General features: G+C 40.4%; 2 protein-coding genes across 5 annotated transcripts in view; one reads left to right on the top strand and one right to left on the bottom strand.

Annotated features, from left to right (window-relative positions):
• Positions 1 to 4,462: 4,462 nt before the first annotated feature.
• Positions 4,463 to 20,882, bottom strand: HSPD1 (heat shock protein family D (Hsp60) member 1). Of its 3 annotated transcripts, none has more exons than XM_019939206.3 (12): positions 20,746 to 20,882; positions 13,399 to 13,574; positions 12,107 to 12,359; positions 11,396 to 11,478; positions 10,488 to 10,583; positions 9,991 to 10,084; positions 8,729 to 8,897; positions 7,083 to 7,182; positions 6,267 to 6,512; positions 5,704 to 5,878; positions 5,283 to 5,461; positions 4,463 to 4,871 (listed from the first exon to the last, which is right to left on the bottom strand). In XM_019939206.3, exons 1-12 carry the CDS (start codon positions 20,789 to 20,791, stop codon positions 4,719 to 4,721), a joined length of 1,770 nt encoding a protein of 589 aa, XP_019794765.1. In that variant the 5' UTR covers positions 20,792 to 20,882; the 3' UTR covers positions 4,463 to 4,718. The 3 variants fall into 3 exon arrangements, with proteins under 3 accessions (XP_019794765.1, XP_004315003.1, XP_019794766.1); XM_004314955.4 differs by lacking the exon at positions 20,746 to 20,882 and adding an exon at positions 14,505 to 14,637; XM_019939207.3 differs by lacking the exon at positions 20,746 to 20,882 and adding an exon at positions 13,997 to 14,120.
• Positions 14,849 to 21,488, top strand: part of HSPE1 (heat shock protein family E (Hsp10) member 1) — a 39,880-nt gene continuing 33,240 nt past the window's right edge. The window contains exons 1-4 of one of the 2 annotated variants that reach the window (XM_019939211.3): positions 14,900 to 15,174; positions 15,768 to 15,932; positions 16,879 to 16,968; positions 17,048 to 17,213. In XM_019939211.3, the coding sequence (XP_019794770.1) occupies positions 15,172 to 15,174; positions 15,768 to 15,932; positions 16,879 to 16,968; positions 17,048 to 17,098 (309 nt within the window). In that variant the 5' untranslated portion in view covers positions 14,900 to 15,171 and the 3' untranslated portion in view covers positions 17,099 to 17,213. Of the gene's footprint in view, positions 15,175 to 15,767; positions 15,933 to 16,878; positions 16,969 to 17,047; positions 17,214 to 21,488 lie in introns of those variants that run through there. The other variant, XM_019939212.3, reaches the window with a different exon arrangement.

Below are 21,488 nucleotides of genomic sequence, written 5' to 3'. Positions count from 1 at the left end.
GATTCTTGGTGGGGATGTGTATCCTGGCAGCACAGGCCAATGTGATTCTGAGCCTTGAATCTTAGGGTGAGTCCCTTCTTTTTTTGTTTTTTGGCTGTGCCACGTGGCTTGTGGGATCTTAGTTCCCCAACCAGGGATGGAACCCTGGCCCTCGGCAGTGAAAGCGAGGTGTCCTAACCACTGGACCACCAGGGAATTCTGTTTGTTTTTTTTTAATTGAAGTATAGTTGATTTACAATGCTGTGTTAATTACTGCTGTACAGCAAAGTGGTTCAGTTATATATATATATATATATATATATATATATATATATATATATATATACACACACATACACATTCTTTTTTTAATGTTCTTTTACATTATGGTTTAATCATAAGATATTGAATATAGTTCTGTGTGCTATACAATAGGACCTTGTTGTTTATCCTTTTTGTATCAAAACTTGTTACATCATGAGGTTCTTACATCCTTTGTGTTTCAGAGATTTTAATGCTTAGAAACTTGGTATCTTTCCTGGAAATGAAGTACTCTTCAAGTTTTGTGTGGTTGTCAGTACCTAACTTGTGTTGTGATATTTTGACCCGATTTGTCAGTATAAATAGAAAATGTCTCACGAATGTATCAACATTCATGAGGTTCTTGAGTTCAGCTCCAATGTTTCATTCTTTGGGAGGTTAACTTCAAATTTTAAATTCTGGGGAATTTGGAAAATTTATTATCTTAAAACCCATTTTTGGATGTTCTTTCATTTGATTATTCATGACCAGTGCTAGTTGGTTACTGGACTCCCCTTCTACTGATTATGATATGAGACTACCAATACTGCTCGTTCTTCCTACCCTTGGTTCAGTTCCTACTTTCTTTCTTTGGTTCTCTCACTATTATTTTACTCCTTCCTGTCTTTACTTGTATAGAAACACAAATATAATCTATACTTTATAAGCAGGTACATACTTATATATTCTGGCTTCGTAACATCAGTAGGGCATTAAACATACAATATTCACTAGTTTATATTGGAAGTATCTTTTTCTAGTCTTCACATTCACTTCCTTCTTTTGAATATCATCATGAACTCTTGGCTTTGTTCTAATTCACTATCATTATCTGTTATTACTGACACTCAAAATGTCCTAACTTGGCCAGTGGAAACCCTTTGGGTTAGTTTAAAAACAAACAAAAAAACTGCCCTGGATATTTTTGAAAGTATTCTTGCTGTCAGGCAGCGACAGGGTGTTCCAGATTCATCCTGATTTTTTTTTCTGTCCCAAGGCATGGACTCCACTGCTATTCAAAGAATCCTATTCCCGTTTGGTGGAAACCAGTATTAGAGACAAAAATCAGGTGCTACGGATGTGCCCAGGAATTGGTGATGGGCACCAATGCTGTCAATGATATCGTTAGGCCATTTTTTGGTGACAAAGACAGAGACCTTTTTTCTTTGGCTGCGTGTTGTGGCTTGCAGGATCTTAGTTCCCCGACCAGGAATTGAACCAGGCCCCTGCAGTGAAAGCGCTGAGTCCTAACCACTGGACCACCAGGGAATTCCTCAAAGATAGAGATCTTTGAAGGCTACTAAATTCACAATGATTATCTTCAATTTGGTAGTTAACTATACTCCATTTTTCTTAAAATTTTTGGTTTCATCAACCACTTACTCCAATATAGACAGTCCCTTATATTTAACCCAGTTCGAGAATCATCAGTTCAGAGATGCTCTTGTTTGCAAGGACCAGGGAGATACCTCTAGTCATGTGCCCCAAGACGTGTTTTAGGTTTGAGATTCTCTAACACTTAAGCCTACCTGGAACTGCCCAGATTGCAGTAGAAAAAATCTATTTTCTCAACTCTTTTCCTGAAATAGCAGGATCTGACTTCATAGTGGCATTCCTTTTTCCTTGATTACTCCTTTATCCATTTTTAAAGCAGATCCGGCTGTCTTTATAAAAGTTCACCTCCATGGTCAGGGCTAAATATTGGGTGTGTTTGTGTCCCCTCCATGCCCCTTTTCTCTCTCAGGCTCATAGATTTGTAACACACTCCTGCAAAATTTTTGCCTTGAAAAGCCTGTGCTGTTCAAATAAATCCTGCTCGCTTTCACAGCAAGGCAATTGGGGCCTGGACATTATATTGTTATTTTGTGTGGTTTCCCAAGGGATTTCCATGAGTGCAGGTATCCTGAGATCTACCATTCCTGCTTCCTCACCTAGTCACTAGCATCTTTAGTCTTGACCAAATGGTATTTGAAGGAACCATCTTGATCCTTGATACTCTTGGTATAAATACCTTATACCAAGGTATTTCTAGGTACAGGATTTTAGTCTTGACCAAATGGTACCTGAAGGAACCATCTTGATCCTTGATACTCTTGCTCCTCTCTGTCATCTCTCCAAAACTGCCATCACCTTGTGCAGTTATTCTAGTCAAAGGGAAAAGGGAATTGCCCCATTTATCTGTATTGATTTCTCTGGCTGCAGCTTTCGGGTTTTTTAGAATTGCCTAGATCCTGGCTTAGGGGTTCATTCCAGGCTTGTTCTTTGATTTAAGCTCTTCAATTAAACCCTGGTTCAAATCTGGGGTCTACCACTTAATAGCTCTGAGACTTTGTGTAAATTACTTAACCATTCAGAGCCTCAGTTTACTAACTGTAGCATAGGCTTGATAAGTAATTCCTAATCCAAGTTTGTTCTAAGGGTTAAAATAATCCAAGGACTGGGCTTCCCTGGTGGCGCAGTGGTTTAGAGTCCGCCTGCCGATGCAGGGGACACGGGTTCGTGCCCCGGTACGGGAAGATCCCACATGCCGCGGAGCGGCTGGGCCCGTGAGCCATGGCCGCTGAGCCTGCGCGTCCGGAGCCTGTGCTCCACAACAGGAGAGGCCACAACAGTGACAGGCCCGCGTACCGCAAAAAAAAAAAAAAAAAAAAAATCCAAGGACTTAGCCCAGGGCCTAGCACATAACACCTAGTAAATTTTCCTCTCCTGTTGATCTCTTTAGGCTCTAGTCATTCTCTCTGATCAAACAGCAACCAGGAAAAAAAAAAAGCACCTAGAAATCTTTCAAGTCCCAGTGTTTCTCATTTCTTACACCTATTCTTCTACTCATTTCGTTTGGCCTTTAAAATACAAACTATATAAAACCATTCCCCATGGTTTCTCTTTTCCTCCAACCCTTGATACTACTAGCTAGGTTGCCTTTTGCCACTTGAATAACCGTAAGTACAGTCTAGACAAGTTTTGTTTAAAATGCCTTTTATTCGTTCAGTCAGTCCCCTCTAATCTCTTGTCATTTTTTCTAACCCAACCAAGTTAACAAAGCGAAGGTATTTCTAGGTACAGGATTTCAAGTGATTTTGACTTTTGATCTGTGATGGACTTTATTTTTCCTTCTATTCCTGTCCAAACTATTCATACTAGATAAGGAAAGTAGAAACATTTGCCTCAGTGCCTACCTTATACCAGACCTCTTAGCAGCAACCCCAGGGCCAAACTGAGCAACAGACTGGAGTTCCTTACCACCAGATCGATTCTATAGCTCCAAGATAAGACTACATTCTTGACACAGGTTAAAGTAAAAAAACTTTATGTTCTTGTTGCATAAGATCTTGTGCTTTAAATTAGAAAGCAACGTTCTATCTTGCAAATCAGTATCTGTCCCCAACACACACACACACACACACACACACACGGATGCACACACAGCTGTTTTAAAAGCCATACTTCTATACTGTTTTATCTAATAAAGACCAAGTGCATTGAGACTGAAACCCATTTCAAGTTCTTATAAAGGTGATCACACTGGGCTGTGCATTATCAAGTTGTGGATGCCCTTCCCTGCTATTCATTATGCTTGAATGGCACACCTCTCCTTTCCACTGAAGTACACTCATACTGTAAACCCTGCCCTCCTCACTTGTGGGTACCTAGCAGGGAACCCACTGCTTATCTGTGATGCTGAGACTCCGGAACAGTAACCATAACCCTTAAAAGAAACAAGCTCCCCTTTTCTTTATGGCCAAACCTCAACACATACAACATTCAGAGTTGTCACCTTTCAAAATTTCCCCCATTACCAATGTAATAATATAATCCAGTCTGCAGCAAAGATAAACAGAGAAACATAAGGAAACTATAGGGAGAATAACATTTTAACACTTGGGTCAAACCTTACCTTACCCCTCCCTCTTCAATTGGCTTTCTTTCATTCCTCATATCCTCTAGATCACAGAAAGGCTAACACAATTAACTTTAAACAATTTTTATTACACAAAGGTTGTCACATGATTGGATATTGCTCTACTCTGTACACAATTATTCTTACTCTCCACAGAAAGGCTGCTTCTTAACTTCTCATCTGTTGATGGCAATCACTAAAATCCTGATTTTAACAGAATAGTAGTAAAAATGCCTCAGTGATTTAAGTTGAAAGCAGTACATTGGTGCATGGCTCTTATACTCATTTACCAGGAATGTACAAATGTCTTTATTCAAAAATACAAAATAAATTATCTGTAGGCATGGACAATGACAGCAGTAAACCATTCTATGTTGTCAACTGAAACCAGTAACTGATGGTTATAGTGATTTTCTTAAACATCAGCCAGCCTTTTCTTCAGTCATCTCCTGTAACTGACCTCTCAAAGTTATTGGTGAGGAACGCTGCCTCGAGCTTCCTCTCACAGCTCATTAATGATGGTAAAGCCCTATTCTAGGAATTAGAACATGCCACCTCCCATCCCACCTCCCATCCCACCCATTCCGCCCATTCCAGGATCCTTCTCTTCTTTAGGAATTTCTGTGACTACAACTTCTGCTGTAGTTAACAGAGAGGCCACTCCAGCAGCATCCAGTAATGCAGTTCTTACAACCTAGGAAAAAAGTTTTGATAAAATATTACTTTTCCTTAGTAAAAAATTAACAAGACTTGGGACTTCCCTGGTGGTCCAGTGGTTAAGAATCTGCCTTGCAAAAAAAAAAAAAAGAATCTGCCTTGCAATGCAGGGGACGCAGGTTCGATCCCTGGTCAGGGAACTAAGATCCCACATGCCACAGGGCAACTAAGCCCATGCGCCGCAACTACTGAGCCTGCATGCTCTGGAGCCCATGTGCCACAAGAGAGAAGCCTGTGCTCAACAAAGAGCCTGCGCACTGCACCGCAAGATCCCGTGTGCCAAAACTAAGACCCGACGCAACCAAATAAATTAATTAAAAAGAAATAAATTAACAAGACTTAATGAAGAGTTCTTGAAAGTATTTTTAGACACTGGTGAACTATTTACCTTAGTTGGATCAATGATTCCTTTTTCCACCATATTCACAAAATCTCCAAGCATAGCATCATAACCAATTTCTGAAGAACTTTGCAAAATTTTCTCAACTATCAACGATCCTTCGACACCTGCATTCTTAGCAATGGTCATTGCAGGAATTTTGAGTGCTTTTTTAATAATTTCTATACCTATAAAGAAAATAAATATTTAGCAAATTTAGTTCTTTCCTTTGTAATTATTATAGCACAATTCTACTTGTGAGAGTACAGATTCCCCCTGAAAGATCTCTGACATCAGTGCTATTCTACTTTTGTTATTCTGGAAATTGCTTTATGACTTATTCCATCTAGTGGCAGCAACAATATAATTCTAACAACAGAAAGACTAAAATCAGGCTACAAGTAAACCCATTACTAAGGTAACTTTTTACCAATTTTTTGATCTTCATTAGCTGGAGTTATTGAATCCAAGGCTGGAAGGCACCGAAGCAGGGCACAGCCCCCTCCCAAAACAATGCCTTCTTCAACAGCAGCTCGTGTAGCATTAAGGGCATCTGTAACTCTGTCTTTCTTTTCATTCACTTCAACATCACTTGTCCCACCAACCTAAAGATTAAAAAAGAATTCCAGTTAGCATGTCTTCTCCCATTCAAGAAGCTGACTGCCAAAAGAGTCATTAAAAAGCACCTAGTTTACTTAAAAAGCAATTTTAAAAAGGTTGCCTATTTGTTACAAGTAACTACGTGATTAAACAGCTAATAGTGTCTCACAAGTCAGACTCTAGACTAATTATTAACAAAACATCTGTTCCCACACAACTCACCCACTACAAGTTCAATTCTGGCTTTAAGGAAGGAATGTTTCAGTAAAGAAATTTTATATAATAAATATCTCCACAAGGAAGTTGATTCCCTAAGTATTTTGGTTACATACCACAGAAACAGTCATCTTGGGCTTAGAACCCAAGAAGCTTATTTATAACAATGCATCTTACCTTTAGCACAGCAACACCATCTGAGAGTTTTGCCAGACGTTCATTCAATTTTTCCTTTTCATATTCACTAGTTGTAATATCTAACTGCTCGATGATTTCTTGAATACGCTTTTCAATTTGAGCCTTGTCACCTTTTCCTTTCAAGAGCATGGCATCGTCTTTGGTCACAATGACCTCTCCAACTTTTCCTAAGTCATGAGGCTGAACATCTTCAAGATTTAGAGTTAGTCCTTCTTCTCCAAATACCTACAAAAACATTTTAAAGAATGAACAAATTACAGATTACAGGTTTTTTCATTACACCAAGTTCATTGGTAATATATCCTACAGGTATTTTGATAAAAGAAACATCTTGCAATACTGTGTTTCTTTGAAATGTGAGATTTCGAGACCAAAGCTAGACTAAACAGTCTGAATATAGTCTTTCATGACATTTCCAACTTCTCACTTAATTCTCAATTATTAACTTTGAGAAAACTGTGAACTCAGAAAACTCACCTAAGGCCATACTTTTGGTGCAACCAAAACTAGACCCTAGGCCTAACTCTTAGATCCCATCCATGTCTTTTCTACTACATTCTTGAAAACAGGTTAGTCAGTAAGCCCATTCTTGGGCCAGACTCTTGGCGAGTTAAAAAGGGACCTTATCACTATTTAACCCAATCTCTACCTCCCAAACATCTAATAAAAACACAGATTAAGTAAACATTTCAGATGGTAGTATCTGACTATGAAAATGTGAATTCTGCCTATAAATTTCAGACTAGGATGTATAAATAACATTCAGTAAACCAACATCACATTTATTTTACTTACTGCACCACCAGTAGCAATAGCCATGTCTTTAAGCTGGTTCTTTCTATTGTCACCAAAACCTGGAGCTTTGACTGCTACAACCTGAAGACCAACTTTCAGCCTGTTAAGAAGTTATTAATAAGATTTAAATTTTATAAAAATGTCTGTCTACTTCAAGTTCTGACAACTAAGGTTACTTAAGAAACTACACTTTAAAAAGATTTTTATTTTTTGCTCCCTAGCAACTTTTGGTCAAGTTGAGACAGGAAAGGACAATTTTCCATTTATCCATATTTGCCAGTATCTGCTTACCTTCTTAATAAACTGTTAACCTTACATGCTGACCTTTCCAGTTGAAAACATGTAAATAGTGATAACTATTTTATAGTTTGTGAAAATCAGAATTACTATATATTAATTTTGGAGATCATCTAATCAGCATTTACCCTTAACCCATGGGTTCCATTTAGTATTAGATTAAGTTGCTATTAAAGTCAAGATTGAGCAGTTTCTTCTTTTTTATTGAAGTATAGTTGATTTACAATACTATCTATTTCACACAGTGACTCACAATTCTTAAAGTTACATACTTCATTTATAGTTATATAATACTGGCTATATTCCGAGCAAGCAGTATTTTTAATTCAGTTCGTTTATAAATGTAAATATTGCTGAGAATATCATTAAGCTTACCTACATTTTAATCAGGTAATGAATACTCAGAATATACATTTTAAAAATGCCCATTTGAGACCAGACTGAAATGGAAGGAATGTACAAACTAAGAACTGGTCAATTTTATTAAGGAGCCAAATAAAAATCAGAGGGTTACTTAACCTCTGATGATATGCGAAGTAAACTGGAGATACAACTTTACAGCTACCAGTAAAATGGCTCAATGAAAACTCTTCAGGCCTACTGTTTTTCTATTTCGGCTTCAAATCCCACAATCTCTAGGGCTTTTTCATAATCCCAAAAGCATATCCAGTCTACAAACATTCCAGAATAAGTAAACTCACTTAGGTCAAAGTACTCAATTCTCTAATATATACCTGCTATTTCGTTTGTGCATTTCCATTACAATGAAAATTGGAGACTCATTTCTAATGTACCTCAGTTCTAAGATTAGGAATAATATGTATTTTCACAATGCCCTAAAATTCTGTTTATAGCGTTAACACTATCTATCTTAAAGTAAAAAGTAATACATTAAACTATAGATTAAAAAAATTAAAAGAATAGACCTCAACTTACTTTAGGTTGAGTACCAATTTCTCTATTTCAGACTACTCATTAACAAAATTTTACTTTTAACAGATTATTCAGAATGGTAGTTGTTTACCTCTTCCCATGAAAAATTGTAATTGTGAAAATATTTTTTTCCAGAAGTCTTTTTGTAAAAAAAAAGAATAAAACTCAAGTCATTGATCTTCAAAACAACTGTAAACACTTAGGCTATCTTATGAGAAAGTTGCACAAAACATTAAGGACTCTGGGACCCCATTCAAAAAAGACAGAATCATAACTGGACTAAGGGTTCATGAGTCACACTAATATTATACAAACACAAGTAGTTCAATGTGAAGGTACATAACGGAGATTTCAAACATCAATACAAGTAACTGCCTTCCACACAGAAACGTAAACCAAATACCACTGCCTATTACCTATTCAAAACGAGTGTACTTAGAGCTTCTCCATCCACGTCTTCAGCAATTATGACCAAGGGCTTACGGTGAGCATTGGCAATTTCAAGAGCAGGAACAATGGACTGGACACTAGAAATTTTCTTTTCACTTAACAGAACATAGGCATCTTGGAATTCACATTTCTGACCTGCAAAAGCAAAGAACATTTCTAACCAACTTTACAACATTATCCTGAAAATGACTGCGATTTAGAAAAACCTCTAAACCAAAGCTCCAGTACACTTTAAAAGTGATTGATGAGTTCATGTTTTTCCTTTCATTTCTCATATACATGAACTTTCTTTTATTTATTTATTCACTGTTATTCATCACTGATTGGGTGCCAGTGCCAGGCACTGTTCTAGACTCTTGAGGTAGATCAGTGGGAAAAAAAGTGAAAATAAAACTCTGCCCTTTAGAAGTTTTCATTCAAGTAGGAGAAGAGAGTAATAAATAAATATATAACTATTATAAATAATACATAAGTGAATTTGCCATTACTGCCCCAGTCCCCTGGTGAGCTCTCAGTCTGCTTCTAAAGGTGTTGGATCACAACCTTTTCCATTTTGTCTGATGATGCTTTCTTCCAATTTGCATTTTTCTCCTCATCCCTGTTCAGATGCAATGGATGTGTGGTGGTCTAGTTTAGGGGCACCAGCTCCTTTCTGCTTAATGGTAAGTTGTTCCAAGTAGATAACTTATTCCAGAATCATCTTGTCATAATTATTCTACATCAAACTTCTATTTCTCTGCTCACCCTCAAAACCTGTCTAACTTCTTGCTCACGCCAGTCCACACTGGTGCAGCCGTGCAGCATTTTCCAGTGTGTTCCATATTACTCTAAGTCCAAGAGAAAGACCATGAGAAACGTGTTCTGTAATCAAGTAAGTTTAAGAAAATCCACATTCTACATCACCTATTTGGAAACTCACATTATATATGATCATTTTTAAGCCTCTAGAAGTCTCACAGTAAGAAATTGTTTGACTCTGTTCACTCAGCATGTCCAACACTTACTTTACCATAAAATAGAAACTTGCTCACATTCTACAGAACTAGTGTTTCAGAGCTCGACTTTGGGAAAATGCTGAGTGGTCGACAGCATCATAAGCAAGAAATCCATAGAAATGTGAGGAACATATGAATTTACTTTTGAGGTCTGACACTGACTAATGCCCTCAGGTTGTCACATAGCAAACTATGTTAAAAAAAAAAAAACTTAGTTACTGATTTGCTCTTACCTTTTGATGTATTAATAAAGTATGGAGAGATATACCCTCTATCAAACTTCATGCCTTCAATAATTTCTAATTCATCATTCAGTGTTTTTCCATCCTATGAAAAGTCAAAGAATTCGTTATGTGAATTTCATTAAAGAAACAAAAACTGTATAGACCAATTAACAGTCCCCACTTCTCATAAGGAATCCAGATAGGAATATGCAAATGTCCCAGGGCATCCAACTCCACTTCTGCAAGAATACATGTATGCATTTGAACTAATTTTTACAGCTATAAGGCAGTATCATCTAAGTTAGGACTGATTTACTCCCGAAGGCAAAGGTTAATATTTCACACAGAATACAGAAGGCACTCTATTCTATACAGGTGCCAATATTACACATGAAAGAATTATATGGAATATACTTTTGGAAACACATATAGATCAAATTTTTATATTTATAAAACTCAAGATTATCAGACACCTCATTCCTATGTGTCATTAAAAACGCACTTGCCTTTACTGTGATAACGCCCTTTCTTCCAACCTTTTTCATCGCATCAGAAATGATGCTGCCGATTTCTTTGTCTCCATTTGCAGAAATCGTAGCAACCTGAAACAATCAAATTGAAACGTAAAGCTACTGTCCGCAATCAACTCCCCTCCGTTTTCTCAGTAACTTCCAAATTGATAGATCCTTGGTGGGAAGCTAGAGGGAGGGTGATGGTGGCAGTGAGAAAGAGGGAGGGGATTTTATGGCATAATAATTGTAATGAAGTATTGATCCTGTTTTCAATTTTTTAAAAAATCCAGTATTTGGCCACATTATTTTTGAAAGATATGAAATAAACACACAATTATTCTTTTAAACAAAAACAGAAAAGAGGAAATTCCTGGTGGTCCTGTGGTTAGGACTTGGAGCTTTCACTGCAGGGACCCGGGTTCAATCCTTGGTCCGGGACTAAGGTCCCACAAGCCACGTGGTGTGGCCAAAAAAACAAAAAAAGAAAGAAAAAGAGAAAAGAAGGAAGCTGACCCTGTTACTTTCTTCCCCTTGGCAAACGTGGCAATATTAGAACATGACAAAATTATGCACCTTTGATAAATGGCCAAAGAACATTTTCTACACATACAAATGAGTTTTTACTCAGTCATGTAGAACTAAAATGAGAACTCATTAAGAGCCAAATTATGGGGACTTCCCTGGTGGTCCACTGGTTAAGACTCTGCACTTCCACTAAATGGGACTCGGCTTCCATCCCTGGTCGGGGAAATTTCCAAATGCATTAGCAGTAAGAAAAATGCTTCCAATGTTGGTGACTGGGTAATGTTGCTATTCTGATACTGTCGTGTAATTATGGGATAAAATCACGTTACTAAAAAAAAATTCTAACTTTATCATAAAATGTTATAAAAAATCCATACCTGGGCGATCTCTTCCGGGGTTGTCACAGGTTTAGACTGCTTCTTAAGTTCAGCAATTACAGCATCAACAGCTAACATCACACCTGGTTCAAGAATAAATATTATTCTTGAATTATATGCTTATTCTCTCGTGGCTCCACATCAAGTAAAAATTCTGATTCATGTTAAGTGTTTCAATGCCTTAACGCTTATGCACTGCTTCTGTACCAGTACTTTTCCTAATCACATGGGAGTTGGATGGCATGCACTGAAACAGAAACTTTAAAAACTGTTTTAAAAAACCCCATCTGACATCCTGGGTGACTTGGTTCCTCGTTTAGCCCTACTTTCCAAATAACTAAAGTAAAACATCAAAACTGTATCATCTCTCTCTGCTCTAATCCCCATTAAACTTATTACTTTCAAGGTGAATGGTACATGCTGTAACTTCCAATAAACTTGGTTTGTGGGAGAAGCGGACCAGGGGACAAAGACACAGGGATGGATGACTGTGGACAACAGGCAACGTCTTAGTCAGATTTTCCTCTTTGCCACCCAGCACAGTGCCCACCACATAGGAATTCGATCACTACGCAAGTGATTTTTTTTTTTTTTTTAAGATTTTAAAAGATTTTTTTTTAGGAGAGAGGAGAAACAAGAAAGAGTCAACTTTCTAATACAATTTAACAGACAGTTCAAAACACTGTGGTGACAATGAAGAGATATTCCTACCTCTCCTGATTTCCACGGGATTAGCACCTTTGCTAATCTTCTCGAAGCCTTCCTTAGCAATGGAGCGTGCCAGTACAGTCGCAGTAGTGGTGCCATCCCCAGCCTCTTCGTTTGTGTTATTGGCAACATCTTGAACAAGTTTCGCGCCAATATTTTTATATTTATCTTTTAAGTCAATGGACTTTGCAACAGTTACACCATCTTTTGTCACTTTGGGACTTCCCCAACTCTGTTCAATAATCACCGTCCTTCCCTATTGCAGAGAAAACAGTCACACACTGTAAGTACTATGTAGCCTACAATACAGCAGTTTTCACAATAGGCAATTACTTCAAAGCCTTAATGCAACATCTGACAATTTTTATCAGATCTACAGCATGAATCTAAAGGGCAAGTTCATCAATGTTCTTAGTTCAGACAAAATGACCTTTGTTGCTAAGTGCATAACCTTGGATGATAACAATTTTAGAGACTTAAAAGATGTCTTCTTATACAATGATACAAGATGAAGCAATACCACTTTGGTAGATTATAATGAAATTCCAGAGCAGACTTCACAAAATTCATACTTAAGTTTTGTCCAGTACCTGCTGTAATAATACTATGAAAACTTACTTTTAAACTTGTTTTAAAATTTAGTTTCTAAAATACTAACAAGTACAATACACACTTTCAGAGTTGTTCAACATTAAATCTTAAACATGGTGCAAATAGTATTGGCAGCTTTTGAATTTGAACCAAAGCTTCTTGTGAGGCATTCATATGCTGTATTTTATATAGTTTGTATCACTCTGATATTTGTACTGGCTTCAACCTGAAATGAAGCATCACTTCACCGTGCACAACCCTCAAAAAGGTCTCCTCAAATTACTTATTACCCCTCACTCATCAATCTCTTGCTAAGTGAGACTTAAAATTTTAAATGTGCTTTGGAACCAAGGGACAGTAGAAAAACATTAGGTTAAACTAGCACCTACCAGCACATACTTAAGGTATTGTGGACGTTGTATTTTTCCCTCTATGCCTGGTACTAACTACTGGGAAAGGATCCAAAATTTAACTCAAACAGGCAAACGAGATTAATTCCACCTCGAGTTTACCAATCCGTCTTGAGCTAGGAGTTACCACTGGATTACACCACACATTGTACAAAATAAAATTCCTTCTGCTTTGGCAGAAGCAGTTTATGAATACCAAAGCACTGTTCAAAAGCTTGCCGTGACTCTCGCCATCAACAAAATGTTACTCCTTTAACAATACTCTAAATTACAACAAAGTAAGAATACCGATACCTTTGGCCCCATAGTAACGGCTACAGCATCAGCTAAAAGGTCTACACCTTGAAGCATTAAGGCTCGGGCATCTGCACCAAATTTTACATCTTTGGCATAAGCCCGAGTGAGATGAGGAGCCAGTACCCTGGACACTGGCCTAATCTGGCGAAGGACTGCGGGCAATCGAAGCATTTCTGAGGGAGAAACAAGCAGATCATCAGTACAATACTAGCGCTACCCCTGGTGTGTCACAACACAAACATAACACCCGTGCATCAGAACAAGAAATGTTAGAAGCGAGCTGGGCTGACCTCTGCCAGCCACTACAGCTGGGCCTCGAAACTCGCCACCGTCCCAAAACACCAGCTGCTAGCGCAAGCCTTAAGTGGCCGCCCCACGCCTGACCTATAGCACTAGCAAAAAGCACACCCTTCTTCCCCACGGCCACCTACCCATGACGCTAAAAACGAGTTAATCTTTCAGCGCTAAAATGGCCTTGGGGGCAAATCAGCTCCAAATGTCCCCTGAAAAACCAAGCCTACAGGAAAGGGACAATTTACAAACCCAAGTGACCAGGAGAATGAAAATATTCCTAACGGTGCAAAAATCCGCTTACTAAAATGTCTTCATGTATCCACTCGGGGCTACTGCATCAGTGCAGCAGGCAAGGCCGCGAAGCTGGGGGCGGCGGCTCTGCCCACTCCGGGCGGCCCCACGCGACTTTCCATCAGGATGCCCCAGCAAGGTCAAGGGTAGATGCGCCGTACCCGATCTGTTCGCGGGGCCAAAAGCCGTTTCCACGCGCTGCGACCACCCCGCCCCCACCCCGCGGCACCCTACACCCGACCAAAGTGGCTTCCATCGGAGGGACCATGTGAATACACTTCCCCGACTCCACACCCCACCCCGGGCAAGCCCTCCCAGCTGCGCCCTGCCCGGGCGAGCGATCCACGCCGCACGTGATGGGCCCCTGCATGCACCCACGGGGCCTGGCTCAGCGAGCCCAGGCCTGCGGCGCCTTGGGGAAGCTCTGGCTCTCGCCGGCCAGCCCGCTCAGAGCAGCGGGGGAAGGCCGGCTCCGGGGTCGGAGGCGCATGGATGAGACGGCGCGTGCGGCCGCGTACCTGGGGCAGCGGCACAGCTACTGGGCGACAAGACAGGCCGTCGGTGGCGAGTGAGGGACAGAGCGCAGGTCGCACACAGCAATGAGCCCGTGTCTCCTCCCTCCGCCGCTCCCCCCGCCCCTCCGCAGCGCGCGCGCGCGCAGGCGGCTCCCACCCCCGTCCAGTCCGCCCGGGCCCTGCAATCTGCACGCGCCGCGCGCCAGGCCCGCCCCTCCCCACCGCGCCGGGCCAGGCCAGCTGGCTTAGCCCTCTCCGGCCGGTTTAGGCTAGTTCCCGGGCGGCGCGCCGTTCCAGAACTTTCCGGGAAGCGCCGGGCTCTGTGTGAGTCAAGGGTCAAATCACGTCATTTCCGGGAGGGGAGGTGAAGGGTAAGTACTCTCACCTCGGCTCGCGGCCTAGAAAAGCCTAGAAAAGCCTAGAAAGAGCTCCTCTTTCCTTCCGCCTACCGGTCCGCGCGTCAGTGGCCTGCGCAGAGCCCGGGAAACGAATCGTGGCGCGCACAGGTGCGGCCGCCCCTTTTCTGGGGGAGGGGCCGGGGGCGAGGACGAGCGCGCCTGCGCGCTAGGAGGTCTTTTTTTCGAGTTCACGTGGCAGGGGGGTCGGACTGCGGATTTCTCCTTTCGGCGGCGGCCAGAGAGCGAGAGTACGAAGTGTTGCAACGCGAGTCATGGTGAGTCCCGCGTGGGCTGGAGGCCGGCGGGCCCGGGTTGGCCTGGGGCGCACGGGGAGTCCGGACGATTCCTTTTGGGCCTGGAGGGAGGGGTAGGGGCCACTCAGACCCGCGCCCGCCCGAACCCTGGAGAGGCGAGGGCCCCCCCCCGACCCTTTCCACCTCGGAGGGCTCTTTGCACGCGCGTGTGAGGCAGCGTGTGTGTCAGGGGATGGGAATCCGGACGCACGCGCAGTGGCCGACCCACGTCTCTTGCGGGACATTAGTGGGTGTGTAATCGCTTTGAAAAAAGCACGGCTCCAGGCCGAGGGACTTCAATGTTTGCTGACGATTTACAGAAAAATCCGACGAAGGAGTATACTTGACCTTGGGAGATACTAAGGTTGTCCTGGAAGCTCGTCTGGCTGCTGACCAAAGGAGCAACAGTGATCCCTAACACACATAGGAAATGGGATTAAACTCGGAATTTAGAGCTGAACGTTCAGAGGTGTTTCCTTTGAATGAAAAAATCTGAGCTTTGTCGTTAACTTTGAACGCCATTTGTGGCCTGTTCAGAATACATTGTTTCAAATCTAACATTTTTCTCTCTACAGGCAGGACAGGCATTTAGAAAGTTTCTTCCCCTCTTTGACCGAGTATTAGTTGAAAGAAGTGCAGCCGAAACTGTAACCAAGGGAGGCATTATGCTTCCAGAAAAATCACAAGGAAAAGTATTGCAAGCAACGGTAGTAGCTGTTGGATCAGGCTCTAAAGGAAAGGTAAATGGGGACTGAAATGGAACTAATTTTTTATGTGAAGGAGGGGGGGGGAAACACTGGTTATTGTTAAAAGTAGCCTTTTAGGTAGCTTGTTATTTTAAAGATCAGTCCCTAGTGGGTTCGCACCTAATCTTTCAGCAAAAATGATTTTGAAAAAAAAATCTCTTCTTTTATATGATGGGGAGTTCCACAGTATTAAAATCAGACGGCATAAATTTGAACTCTTGGTCTAACCTCTAACACTGAAATTGCCATAATCCTTTTAATCACTTTCGGCCTTGGTTAGCATATAAAAGGAGCTGGCTGGGCTATTGTAGTCATTCTCCAATTAAGGGTTAGACCTCAGACCTCTGAAAGTGTCAACTAGAATACGCAATAAATGCCCTTGGGGGTCAAATATGTTAATTGCATTGTTCCAGTTGCCTCTAAGAAAGGTCTAGCAAGGAGCTATCCTGTAGTTAGGAATAGGAAGGCTTTGGGCACTCTGCCTCAATCCCTCTCCCCAAATCTGCTTTGGAGGAACAGAAGTTGAATCTCAAAAGAAGTGTATGTTCCAAAGTCAGAAAGAAGACTCAAGTTTTTGTGTGTTGAAAGAAGTTAAACATGACCATTGTACATGTAGTTTTAAAAACTGGTTTACTTCGTATACTTGAGAGGTTATGTTAATATTTAACGATCAAAAAGCTTACAGTTAGTTTTTCCAGTATAACTCTTTGAACCTTTACACTGAAATCAGGTTTTAGTTTAAGCTACTGCATGTGCATTATTTCAAAGTGTAACTCTACAGTGATATGTTTGAGTGAAGAACTATGGTTGTATAAATTATATCATTTGGCCACAAAGTCCTTTTTTAACATTTGATTTGAATGAGCACAGCTGATTAATAAAAGTGTAAATATTTGGTCAACTAGATGTCTTTACTAATCAACATCTTTATTTTCTTAAGGGTGGAGAGATTCAACCAGTTAGTGTGAAAGTTGGAGATAAAGTTCTTCTCCCAGAATATGGAGGCACCAAAGTAGTTCTAGATGACAAGGTGTGTAAACTTCATATTATTAAGGAGAGGCTAAGTATTTGCTGTTAGTTTTCCTAACTAACCGTTTCTCTGTTTGCAGGATTATTTCTTATTTAGAGATGGTGACATTCTTGGAAAATACGTCGACTAAAATAAGTCACTATTGAAATGGCATCACGTGAAGCTGCCACTGAAGTTCTGAAATCTTTCATCATGTAAATAATTCCCGTGTTTCTTTTATAATAAAGTAATGATATCCAAACTAATGATATTCAGTGTCTCTGAAATTTAGTTTCTCTGTATTGATTTAAACATTCCCAAATAAAAGTATATAAATGAATGGTTTATCTTTATTTAGTGATTTAAAGATGGTTTTTAGTTTATGGGGCTTTTTTTTTTTTTTTTAGAAATAACCTGCAGAGAATTCAGGGAAACAGGTTTTCAGTTTTCAAGCTGGCTTTTTACATATATAGTTGATGCTGATAGAAAGCCATAGATTTACACTTACTTAACATTTTAAGAAGGTAAAGACAAATAGCAACATTCTGACCTCATTTATATCAAACATTTCAGTGTAGTTTGTTTATGAAATCTAGTCTCATATGTCTTATTTCTTAAGTTATATTTTGAAAAACAACACTTCCAGTTTTTAAAACAACACTACTACATAATTTACTTAGCAAAAATTCGAAGGTAGGGTATAATAGCTCACACTGGCTGGGTGCCTTCTATATGCCAGGCATAGCTAACTTTTTTTTTTTTTCCTTCGGCACGCGGGCCTCTCATCGCTGCGGCCTCTACCGTCACGGAGCACAGGCTACGGACGCGCAGGCTCCGCGGCCATGGCCTCCTTTTTTTGTTTGTTTTAATTATTTTGTCTTTGGCTGCATTGGTTCTTCATTGCTGCGTGCGGGCTTTTCTCTAGTTGAGGTGAGCGGGCTACTCCTTGTGGTGGCTTCTCTTGTGGAGCACGGGCTCTAGGCACACAGGCTTACTTGCTCTGCCGCATGTGGGATCTTCCCGGACCAGGGCTCAAACTCATGTCCCCTGCACTGGCAGGCAGATTCTTAACCACAGCACCACAGGGGAAGTCCCCATAGCTAACTCTTAAGCATTTTCCAGGTACTGGCCTCCATTGTAGGTACTTTCATATAGCGGATGGTTTAATCTTTTAACAGCATATGAGCCAGGTACTGTTCGTGTCTTGCAGATAAGTAAGGTGGGGCACAGAGGGGTTAAGTAATAACCAGGGACACTGTAGGAAGTGGCAAAGCCAGTATTTGGACATAGGTAGTCCACATTCAGATGCTGTCTAAAACTTCATCCTTTATGGCCTCTGCTACTTTGTCAGCCAATCCTAAGTACTTAATACACGTTTTAGTCCTGGTGATAATGACTATGGAAAAGGGGAGGGGTTATCTAAAAGTGTCTGGCAATTGGTAAGTATCTAGTATACAATTTATTGAGTTTAACAAATGGGAAACTGACAGAACTGGATAAATAGCTTGATTTAGCTATAGCAGCCAGGGAGAATTAAGATTTGAACCCAAACAATCCTACAACAAAGTTGATTACCAACCCCTAAACATGTCTGCCTCTCAGCTACCAGCTCTTTCTGCCTTGCAGTCAAATTTGTTGCCTAGTTTTGGTTGCTTATAAACTAGTCTATGATCATGTCTTTTAAAAGTTGTGTTGCATGTTTTTCTTGTGTAATCAAAGTCTAGATGAAGTTTTAAGTGACATGGAATAATGGTCTCAACTTTTGATCACGTCCCCATCAGTAAAATATTACGTATGTGTATTTACATTAATGTATGCGTTAGTGCCATTTGGTATATAAGGCTTTTGTCATATTTGGGTAAAAAGATTAGAAACTCTTGGTCTTTCCTGGTGGCACAGTGGTTAAGAATCCGCCTACTTTCCTTAAAAACTAAAAATACAGTTACCATATGACCCAGCAATCCCACTACTGGGCATATACCCAGAGAAAACCATAATTCAAAAAAGACACATGCACCCCAATGTTCATTGCAGCACTATTTACAATAGCCAGGTCATGGAAGCAACCTAAATGCCCATCGACAGACAAATGGATAAAGAAGATGTGGTATGTATATACAATAGAATATTAGCCATAAAAAGGAACAAAATTGGGTCATTTGTTGAGACGTGGTGGACCTAGAGACTGTCATACAGAGTGAAATAATTCAAAACCAAATACCGTGTATTAACGCATATATGTGGAATCTAGAAAAATGGTACAGATGAACCGGTCTGCAAAGCAGAAATAGAGACGCAGATGTAGAGAACAAATGTATGGACACCAAGGGGGGAAAGTGGGGGTGGGCAATGGGATGAATTGGGAGATTGGGATTGACATATGTACACTAATATGTATAAAATAGATAACCTGTGTAAAAAATAAATTTTAAAAAAAATAAATTTTAAAAATTATTTTTAAAAAAAATAAATTTTAAAAAAGTTAAAAAAAAAAAGAATCCACCTGCCAGTGTAGGGGACACAGGTTCGAGCCCTGGTCTAGGAAGATCCCACATGCCACGGAGCAACTAAGCCTGTGCACCACAACTACTGAGCCTGCGTGCCATAATTACCGAAGCCCGCGCGCCTAGAGTCCATGCTCCACAATGAGAAGCCACTGCAATGAGAAGCCCACGCACCACAACGAAGAGTAGCCCCGGCTCACCACAACCAGAGAAGAGCCCATGTGAAGCAATGAAGACTCAACGCAGCCATAAATAAACAAATAAAAAGAATCTATTTTTACAGAACCCAAGTGGCTCATCAATTTCCTGCTGTGCCCCAGGCACAGCTAATAGGCTTTGGAGGTCATAACCTTGTAAGCACATATTTCCCTCTGATTTACCAATGAGAAAACTGACAGAGGGGAAGAGGAAACTTGTTCAAGGCCATGTAGCTGGTAAATTGCAATTAGGAATCCAGTCAAAGGCTATGGCTTCCCCATTATTACTGATTTTTTTCCCCAAGACCCAAGCAAATAAGTTTTGAGATCTAAGATGAGTTTCCAAATCTTGGTTCATCCTTCGAGTTACCTGCTATACTTAAATTTTCAGGGCTCCTTCCATAACCTACTAAACCAGAAGGACGGGAAAATTCTTTTTGTACCACGGAAATTGTCCTCGTCTAGCAGAACTGCTAAAGAAATAACTTTGTGAGATTATATTGGGAATTAATAGGGAAAAGGATTTTGGCATGAGAAATTTGGGCCAAAAATATGGGTATTGGGGACGTGGACCCATGTGTTTTAGAAAAGCATGTTGGGACTTCCCTGGTGGCTCAGTGGTTAAGAATCCACCTGCCAATGCAGGGAACACGGGTTAGATCCCTGGTCCGGGAAGATCCCACATGCTGTGGAGCAACTAAGCCCGTGCGCCACAACTACTGAGCCTGCGCTCTAGAGGCTGCGTGCCACAACTACTGAGCCCATGTGCCACAACTACCAAAGCCCGCATGCCTAGAGCCCATGCTCCGCAACAAGAGAAGCCACCGCAATGAGAATCCCACACACTGCAACGAAGAGCAACCCCCACTCGCCACAACCAGAGAAAGCCTGGGCGCAGCAATGAAGACCCAACGCAGCCAAAAACAAATTAAAAAAAAAAAAAGCATGCTGTCATTTACCTTTTGTTCAACAGGAAAATATCAATTGTAAGGAGAACGGTAAAGTAGGTAAAATTCTGACTGGAGTTTTCATAACATTACCATTTTTTACCTCTTGCCAGGCACTGTTCTAGGCACTTAACATATAATCTTGCTTACCTGTGTAATCATAGCAACTCTGTGAGGCAGATGTTCTTTGCCTCATAGGTGAAGGATGCAGAGAGAGGTAGAGTAACTTGCTCAAGGTGAAATATATTTTAAGTCATAGGCTGGAATTGAACTCAGGTTTGTCTGACTTCAAAGTCTGCCTTCCACAATTCTATACAAAAACAAATGAAAAATTGAGAATAAAATTAAAGTTACCAGGGAGGTATTCTGTTGTGAAAGTATTACCATTATCAAGATTATGATTTTTTTCCTCTATTGCTCCAGAAACTGTATGCTTTACAAAAAGTTCTTATTTTTAAAAATCGGGATTACAAAGTTTTTCTTCATTTTTATTGTGGTAAGAACACTTAGCATGAGATATACCTTCTTAACAGATTTTTAAGTGTACATCATAATATTGTTAACTATAGGCACAATGTTGTACAGTCGATCTCTAGAACTTTTGCATCTTACTTAACTGAAACTTTATGCCTGTTGATTAGCAACTCCCCATTTTCCCCGCCCCCTAGTCCCTGGCAACCACCATTCTACTCTCTGCTTATATGAGTTTGACTATTTTAGATACTTCATGTAAGTGGAATGCAGTATTTTGTCCTTCTATGATTGGCTTATTTGACTTAGCTTAATGTCCTCAAGGTTCATTCCATGTTGTCAAATGTTGCAGAATCGCCTTCTTCTTTAAGGCTGAATAGTATTCCAATATATGTGTATACTACATTTTCTCTATTCATTCA

Source organism: Tursiops truncatus, chromosome 7, assembly GCF_011762595.2.
Source record: "Tursiops truncatus isolate mTurTru1 chromosome 7, mTurTru1.mat.Y, whole genome shotgun sequence".
Lineage (NCBI taxonomy): Eukaryota > Metazoa > Chordata > Mammalia > Artiodactyla > Delphinidae > Tursiops > Tursiops truncatus.
This window is presented reverse-complemented; position numbering and strand designations above follow the sequence as displayed.

Bases quoted from the DNA above. Each gene is read 5' to 3' on its own strand.
- HSPD1 (XM_019939206.3), bottom strand. From the start codon at position 20,791: ATGAGGCAAAGAACATCTGCCTCACAGAGTTGCTATGATTACACAG. The intron at 13,575-20,745 runs GTAAGCAAGATT...TTTCTCCCTCAG, and splicing joins GAGTTGCTATGATTACACAG to AAATGCTTCGATTGCCCGCA. The intron at 11,479-12,106 runs GTAGGAATATCT...TTCTTGAACCAG, and splicing joins TCCCGTGGAAATCAGGAGAG to GTGTGATGTTAGCTGTTGAT.